Source organism: Anarrhichthys ocellatus, unplaced genomic scaffold, assembly GCF_004355925.1.
Source record: "Anarrhichthys ocellatus isolate YVR2014 unplaced genomic scaffold, GSC_Weel_1.0 scaffold116, whole genome shotgun sequence".
Taxonomy (NCBI): Eukaryota; Metazoa; Chordata; class Actinopteri; order Perciformes; family Anarhichadidae; genus Anarrhichthys; species Anarrhichthys ocellatus.
The window spans coordinates 799,651-808,331 of record NW_022280146.1 but is presented as its reverse complement, the minus strand read 5'-3'; the positions used below and the strand labels follow the sequence as shown (position 1 = coordinate 808,331).

Genomic DNA, 8,681 nt, shown 5'->3' with positions numbered 1-8,681 from the left:
TATATATATATATATATTTATATATATATATATACGTATATATATATATATTATTATTATTAATTCATTCTTGTTTTATGTCACATGTATACTCTATTTTAACCTTCATTTTTCGTTAGGTTTGACTACTTGGCGATTCTTATTTTAAAGAGAACTTGTGGTACCCAACATTTCATAAAATCTTAATTTTGGTTTCTTGTCCAACCATAGTTATTATTTCTTTTTTTTAAATAATAAATGTCCTATTTTGCCCTTGATTAGTTTCCATTACGTGCTAAATGAAATGCAACAGTGTGTAAGGGATTCATCCTTCAGTCCACTGTGACCAACACTGACAACCAACCAGGAGTCTGAAGGTCTGCATTTAAAAAGAAAAAGACTAAAAAGATCACACTTGCAAAAAGTCTAGTTTCAATACTCAAGCCTGATTCTGATGACGAAACAGATGGTTTGTCCACCGTTGAACTGAACCAAAGGGACTTTCCTCTTTAAATACAGCTGTTATCAGGCTACATGTTCACACTCTTTTCCTCTGAAAATGATAACACTTCTGGGCTTTTCCATGCTGCACAATCCTCTTTGCAGCGTCTTTGTAGTCTAGATGAGTTTGTTACAGCAATGCCTAAAACCAGGTATTATAATAAACTAAATGCTTTCAAAAAAATTTTTAACTTTGTATTAAAACTAAAGTGTTTCCTTTCTTCTTACTGGAATATTGATTACATTTCTTTGTTTTTATAGGTTTATTTTCATATGTTTTAGTCCATTATTAGAATTATTTGAGGTGTTTAAGCGAGTTTTGAAGTGTCCCACTGAATCCAAGAACAGTTACTGTATCAATGTGACATCCTGTAATCCGGGATCCCTTCAATACCTCTGGAGTGACTAAAGTAACTACTGTACAGCTGCTGTATTCTGACAGTAGTGGGCTATTTGAACAATAAGATGTGTGATTTATATTAGCTCTTTATCGTCACATTGATTTGGCAACTAGAGCCTGCTCAAAATAATGGAGGTTTCACAGAATATTCTTAGCCAAACAGACGAAACACAACGGGAGATGTTATTCACAAGATAAACAACTACCACGTAGAATAGTGATTCACCTCACACACAAATAAGTGAACAAACCCTCCCCTCATACAAACAAGAAGCTCTGTCTCACAAATGCTTCACAAAGCTGTATCACACGGGTGATACTGGGGTCATTTTATTCATCGTTACATTACTCGTCACACTGTATGGTCCAGGAGGAGCTCAAATCTCAGACTGAATATTGTTAAACTGCAAGTTACAAGCCACCAAATCTTGATATCCTTGAGCAGCCCAGTATCCCTAAGTATTCCACAACTCACAATTAATGTTGATTACTAATGCTCATGTAGTGATGTAGAAAATAATGGCGTGTAGGAGAGATGTAGCATGTCTGACCTCCCGGAGATCAGACATGATCAGAGTTTTCATCCTGTCACAGACCTGCAATTAACGCTCCTTTTTATGGACTGGTTCTACAATCTTGTATGAAACATACAGTGGTTTCCATGTGCAGATATTGTAGAAAGTACCAATTTTAATTTGAAAAAACTCAAGTCTCAAAATATCTTTTAATAAACTTGTGTCTGATGAAAGCGTGCGTAACAGTCGAATAAATTCAACCCTTAATGGTTTGACCAAGAGAAAGCAAGGAATGTGGGGCCTAACTGATCCTTCAGGGACCTCCAGGGAGTACCAGCTAAGTAGAATACAAAACTGCCCATATTGACTGAAAAAGTAAATAATCAGTTAATTAATTAATTTCAACCAGACCAGGATTGTGCTTTTAATGCCAACTTCATTCTCAAGACTGCTGCTGCCATTTGGGTGAACTAAAGGTAAATGCCCGGGGGTGCTCCACCTCCCAAAAAAGGGAAAAATACACACACCCAAACATTTTTGGAGGCGCCATCTCCTTTAAACCAAAGAAATATATTGTCATTATAAATGTTACACAAAAAATAGATCCTGAACCGTACAATGAGAGTAATATCAGGAGCCCTGACTCAGGCCGTCACTGTAATGAATTGCTATAAATGTATGTGGGATTCTGTGATGTGATGCTGGATGCAATAAACCTCTCAAAAGTCATACTGTTATTGGCGTGGTCCTTGTTAGTGAAGGTTATTTTACGGTGACATTTTTGAGAGTGTTGGTAGTGTTCTCTTCAGACCTGCTGGTTCTGTGTGTTTATCTTGTGTAACTGAACTGGTAGATAGTTCATTGTCAGTATCTTCCTCCTGGTCCTGGTTTCCTCCATGCACACATTTCAGCATTGACCATACAGTAATTTATATTAAAATTTTAGCGCCAGCATGGTGCCCCTCCGGGACTTGGTGCCCTACACCCAGCACGTGAGCGTAGCATTTTGACAGCTAATTGGAATGTAATGGTCCACTGTTTCAAAAGCAGACATGAAGAGGTCTAAGTGGGTGAAATAGTGCAGTCACAGGCATCATAAGCTAAGAGTGTGTCATAAGACTAACCTGAACGGTTGAGTCATATTGCAATGACTGTAAATCCATATCCTCTATTAAAATGCTGCGTCTGGTTCTCCACAGCCTCCTGTGACGCCATGGCCTCCAGTCGTCCCCTCCTGCTTTTGGTCCTGTGCAGTCTGACTCTGGCTGATGCCCACTTTAAGCTGTTTAACCTGCGGGCCAGCAATCTTCCCTCCAACATCCTGGGAGACACAGACGGCTATGTCAAAGTGTTCTGTGGCTCTGCCTCTCTGGGTGAAACGTCTATTCGCAACAACAACCCTAACCCCTGGTGGGAGGAGGAGTTCACCCATTTTAAGGCCCAGCAGAATGACGTGCTAAGGCTTGAGGTTCATGACAGTGACTTCGGCTTCGATGACTTGCTGGGAGTCTGCCAGCGTCAGATCAAACTGGGAACACACAGCCACGACTGCTTCCTGACGAAAGGTGGCACCCTCCACTATACCTACACACTCGGCTGAGACATTCGGCATGTGTAGATGTATTTGACCTTGATGTAATAGTCACAATCATCCTAATTTAGAAATAGGATTAGATCAGAACAATAGTGACTCATTAACTTGATCAATGAACCTTGTTCTGGTAGCTGTCACACTATCATTGGCTATTTGACCCTGTTTCTTAGACTGCCAATGAGAAATAAAGTGTGCTGGAAGAACCAAAGTGTATGTTTTCAGTCATTCAGCATAATAATGTGGTAGTGAAAGATATAAATAATAATTTGACCTTTTCTTGTTGACAGGAGTTTACCACCCTCTAGGGCTGATAAAGTTTACTTTATAAATTCCTGATGAACATCACATCAAACCACTCATGAGAGTAAGGTACATGTATGGGAGAGTTGAAACAAAGTAAAGGATGTTGCTCTTTTTCCTCTCTTGTAAAATAACATGACAAACCTGTAACTGTGAAAAAACTGAAAAATACCATTTTCTTAAAGTTTTTTTCACATAAAAAGAAAATGTATCCTTTCATAAATATTTACTTTTTTAATAGATGTAATTGTTAGATTCATGTTTAATACATGTTTTAAAATAGATACAAGTGACAATTAATAGTAAAAGAAGTATTGTTTCTGTAATTTCACATAGAACTCATTGTTAATTGATATTTTGTATAATTATGGAACAACAATGTTGAGTATGGGTTGTTATGAGTGTATAATATCTTTTAGCATTGGTAAACTGTTCAAATAGTTTTTATTATTGAAAAGAAGAAAAAGTTGTAGTAATAGAAACTGTTATTCTAAATAGATTTATTGTTATATGAAAGGTATTTGTGATTTTAATGAGGCTGAAAAATAAATATAAAATGCTTGTAAAATTACAGGTTTATATGATTAAAAATACAATATTTTAATGTCATTTTACAGATACTTGCTTTACTAATAAAGTTATTTACCACCTAAAATTAGGATTAATACCGTACATAATTCGTAAAGAAAGGAATGATAAAAAGATATATCTTCTGTTATTTTACATAACTTTACTATCAGGTACAGGAATAAGTCTCAGCTGCCATTAAAAAAAAAAACTTTGCAAATTTCACCTTGGTGCTCATGAATAAAACAGAAAAGTCAAACTAAAATGCTAAACAAAAACATTCATTGTTATTCATTGATGACATTTTCGAAAAAAAATTCAAACATGGTGATTTCAAGTTAACTTCAACGCTTTCCCCTCAGGTGCTGCTTCTGGTTGTAGTCTTTCAAATCAAAATGGAACTAAATCTATTAAATAGAAAGCTGCCATAAGCGTCTATCAGCAGATCCAGTTCACCAGCTTCCTCTGTGAATACTTTGGACAGTCAGACACAGCTCAGAGATGGAAGCGCAACATATCTAGAACATGTACTTTCTGCAGTCACAAAATCTTACCCTCATATTGTATGTCCCTTCACTTCTTTGTTAGTGGGTAACAATCATAATCACTTTCCACATAATTATTCACAACGGAGTCTGTGGATCATCCTGACTGTCATGATTTCAGAAGATCAACCCTTTGTGTTCTATTCATAACAAGACATGTTTATACACGACACATTACAAACCAGTTTGCCATTTCTTTTCCATGAATATGTGACTCCGCATCTCTGTTCCTGCTCACCAAAACATTACTCTGCTTCTCAGTGTTTCTAGAGGCCAGCAGTATAACTCTACAGTATTTCACAAGTTAAACTAATACATGAGAGAAAAGTCATCATTTGTGCAGAGAAACAGAAATGCATACAAGAAACTACAGCCGTAGAGCGTCTCCGTATGTGCTGGCAGACTATCAGTTATTGTCTTGCAATGTCATACTGAGCTCTGTCCTTCCAGAGTCCTGCAGGTCATAGTAGATCCTATGGATGTCAAGTTCTTCTTTGTAGGGCAGTAAGTCCTGTAGTGTGAACTCATCATTCTGGCCCGTCCACACCGTTAGAGTGTACCTGTGCAGAACATAGGTGAGCATAAGCATTCAATGAATTCAATGAATAGCTCAACGTTAACATATATGTCAGACAAATTATTACTCGTTCACGAGGTCGTCTACTGTTCACAGCTGCTGGTAGGAGCAGTGATAGCTACCATTACTGAACAAAGACCATCACTTGTAGATGAGGTGCCGTGTAGGCCATAATACCTTCATTACGTTGCACATTAATATACAATGCCTCTCACAAAAGCTGTTGAATACTATGTGTAGTGAACCTGTAGCCTATCAAAAAAAGGCCACCACGGTTGCTGATTGACTTTGTTTGTGCAATAAATGGCATTTTTCCAACATTAACAGAGCACAACCACTTTCTCTGTCATAATCTATTTTCTAAACCATAGACTAAAGAAATCATAACATGTATCTTCATTTAATATTGCACGGTCAAAAACTGTTTGCTCAGTTTTGCACCTGAGGGCCGCGAGACCGTATATAGGTTATCTAATGAAGACACCAGAGATATTACAGTTATCCATGAGACGCTCAGTTACAATATAGCTTCCCACCACCTGGTGGCGGTAATGCGTCAGTCAGTTGTTGAACAAGCTCCAATAAGCAGAAGAAGACATGTTCAATGTTTATGCTTAGTTTCTCTGTTCTACTTGTTGTCATATATATTTTTTGTTTATTTGTATATTCCATGTATGCATACGCATTAACGGTCAATAAAGCTGACTCTGATTTATGAAGCAAACTCCAGGTCCACACAGTGAAATATGTCTGACATTGAAAGCTATTGTACGAGGTGAACCGTGATGGTTATTGGTAGAGAGCTTAATGGTAAGAGACGAAACAATCATTCCATGTCTCTTGATTAGCTCGGCTAGATTTTTCAACCATTACTTAAAAAAGGAAGAAAAAAAACAAACGAATACCAGAGTACTTGCGTGCCTGCTATGCAAAATACGGTTATACAGGTTACCAGGTTTGCTGATGTGAATGACTGGCCTCACTGTGTTGTTTAATTACCTGTCCGACTGTTGGAGCAGCCATGAGAGCTGAGAGAAGGACTGGGCCAGGAGAGCTGCACGCACTGGGAAGGTGACTGGATTCTTCAGGGCTCTACATATCTCCTCCATCACACGCACCATATTCCAGCTGTAACCTAGAGACATATTCAAACCAAACAAATCAATATGCAAGCATCCATCAAACATTATCTACGAGTTCCACAATAAAAGCCAACGGAGTCCCCACAGACTTCTGTGCACCTCGACATAACCTCAGGAGTCTCATCGTCCGGTTGCATAAATGTCATACTAAAACAGAAAATAATTTGTATAAAATTAACATTTTACAATGAATATATCATAATATAATGCATAATACATTTGACATGCTAACTACAGAAATACTTACAGACTTAGACCCTTAAAGTTTACCAAAGAGGAATAGTGAAGAGTAACTGCAGCATGTCCTCTCAGACTCAGAAACAAAAGGGCCTTAAATAAAAGAACTAAAATGCATAAAATTATATACCACTATATGTAATGCAAGTAAAACAATTGGGGGGTAGAACAATAAATATCTTGTACATACAACCAGAGCGATAGCTACTTCAGGTTCAAAAGTATAGCAAGAAGTACAGTTGTGTGAAAAAGCGTTTGCCCCCTTCCTGATTTCTTATCAGGCCTGGGTGTGGCTAGAGAAATTGAACTCAGCTTTCCAAAGATGTGATAAACCACAGTTAATTTATGTTTTAACAGGGGGGGGGGGGGGGTGGGGGGGGGGGGGCGGGGGTTTTGGATTTCCCCCCCCCCCTTAATAATAAAAACCTTCATTTAAAAACTGCATTTTGTGGTTACTTATCTTTGTCTAACATTTAAATTTGTTTGATGATCTGAAACATTTAAGTGTGACAAACATGCAAAAAAATAAGAAATCAGGAAGGGGGCAAACACTTTTTCACACAGTTGTATATAGCTAGTAGTAGTGAAGTGTCTTCACCTGCGTTATCTGTCCCAGCAGTCCATCCCGTAGTCCAGCCAAGTGACAGCACGGTGTGAGAAGGAAGAGTTTTCACAGAGAAGAGGAAAGCCTGGGGGTCCAGAGGTCTGGCCTGTCCCCCAGGACCAGAGAGGATATCTGCATTGATCCACACAGGACGGTCTGGCTGATACACCTCCTCCAGCAAAGCGACAGATGGAGACACCGCCTCCAGGCTGTGGAGAGTACGCCACAGTGTTGGCATAACACACAACTACATGTTGCATTTAACGGATATAAGATGCGTCTCACCTCTTGAAATCTAGTTTTATTCCCTTGTTGTGATCCTTCACTCCTTCCAGCCACTCTTTCAGTGTGATGTCACTGTCGGTGTCAGGGGGATGTGCCATGATTGGCTCTTTGGGGTCACGACCTCTGATTATTACATCAGCTTCAATCATATGAGTGGGACCTAAGGGTGAAAGTCAGTGGTCAAGATAGTCAGTGATGAGCTGAGGACAACGGCTGGGTCAACACAAAATCAAAATGAAGACACCCTGAAGACATCTGAAGCACAATTATGTGTAATAGTTATAGCGCCACCTACTGGTAACAGGAAGTTAAAGTCTCTATACTTTGGCTCGTTTCTCTTAGTAGGTAAATCAGATCAACATCAAATGAGTTCCACACAAACCGACAGCAAACCCCGTGGTGCAATGAAAAAAACTTTTCATTCACTTATTTCTATTTTGAATACATTGCTGTATTTTTCAATGTTCAAGACCACAACTTGAACCACAAGGTTCACATTGTTTTTCAAATGATAACTATTGTCCTGGATTTGGCTCCATACGATCAATGCTGCTTGCAGCTTTAATTACCATTAATACTACAAATAAACATTGCTATGGGTGGCACAACTTCGCTGCCATTATGTGCAGAGTATATTTCAATTTTTGAATAAACAGTCAACAGAATATGGAGCCACTGGCCCGCTGTGGTGTCGTGGTGAACGCGCTGCAGACCCACCCGAGAGCGCCTCCGTCAGCCTGCTCCTGCTGTTGACAGCGTGCGACCATCTCACCTCGGCTGCGTGGCATTTCTTCACTTGACTCGGATTTAAGAAATACTCCAGCGTCCGGTCAGACATCCTCTCTACAAAATAAAACGTGTCGTAAATCGCTAAAAGACAGAGACGAGTAATGCTACCGTGAGACGGAGAAGGCAGCGTAGTGTTAGCTCATAGTTTGCTAGATTGCCATACGTAACTTGGAGGGTATTTTTGGCTGTTTTACCATTTAAATTCCAAACGAAGAAAACAATAAAACATCCGAAGAAAACTAAGGCAGTACTGCGCCAGTTAGACAAAATAATCCTCTTCATAACTCATTTCCACCATTAATATTGCTGTTGCTGCTGCTTCTTTCATTTCTACTTCTTCTTCTTTGGTGGTTTTACAGCAGCCGGTATCCATACGTTGCATATTGCTGCCACCTTCTGGAACTCGACCATGGCTGCAGTCGAACTGTTTAGTAAGGCCAAATCCCAATGTCCGCCCTAAACCCTCAAACCCTGAACCCTTAAGGACTTAGTGACGTCACCTGGTAAGTGGGTGAGTGTGAGAGACTATGAGGGCTTGTAATGGTGTAAATATGAATGGGACAGCACTTTGTTGCAACATATCACGTTACCATGAAAACGACAAGAAATATGATGTATAACTGTGTGTATTTATTTTATACTTTGT

The 8,681-nt window shown here is 39.0% G+C and overlaps 2 protein-coding genes across 3 annotated transcripts in view; one reads left to right on the top strand and one right to left on the bottom strand.

Moving 5' to 3' along the window:
• LOC116399554 (perforin-1-like) overlaps positions 1-4,091 on the top strand; it is a 9,467-nt gene extending 5,376 nt beyond the window's left edge. The window contains exon 2 of the mRNA XM_031876782.1: positions 2,595-4,091. Coding sequence (XP_031732642.1) covers positions 2,609-2,995 — 387 coding nt within the window. The 5' untranslated portion in view covers positions 2,595-2,608 and the 3' untranslated portion in view covers positions 2,996-4,091. The remainder of the gene's footprint in view (positions 1-2,594) is intronic.
• Positions 3,773-8,383, bottom strand: fam151b (family with sequence similarity 151 member B). 2 transcript variants are annotated; one of them, XM_031876779.1, is made up of 6 exons: positions 8,230-8,383; positions 7,964-8,089; positions 7,247-7,406; positions 6,956-7,170; positions 5,978-6,113; positions 3,773-4,961 (listed from the first exon to the last, which is right to left on the bottom strand). In XM_031876779.1, exons 1-6 carry the CDS (start codon positions 8,315-8,317, stop codon positions 4,808-4,810), a joined length of 879 nt encoding a protein of 292 aa, XP_031732639.1. In that variant the 5' UTR covers positions 8,318-8,383; the 3' UTR covers positions 3,773-4,807. The 2 variants fall into 2 exon arrangements, with proteins under 2 accessions (XP_031732639.1, XP_031732641.1); XM_031876781.1 differs by having other exon boundaries at positions 7,964-8,322.
• Positions 8,384-8,681: the final 298 nt, after the last annotated feature.

Excerpts from the sequence above, each read along its gene's own strand:
- fam151b (XM_031876779.1), bottom strand. The coding sequence starts at position 8,317 with ATGAAGAGGATTATTTTGTCTAACTGGCGCAGTACTGCCTTAGTTTTC. Across the intron at positions 8,090-8,229 it reads CTTCGTTTGGAATTTAAATG|AGAGGATGTCTGACCGGACG; the intron begins GTAAAACAGCCA and ends TTTATTTTGTAG. Across the intron at positions 4,962-5,977 it reads CTGCTCCAACAGTCGGACAG|GTACACTCTAACGGTGTGGA; the intron begins GTAATTAAACAA and ends TGTTCTGCACAG.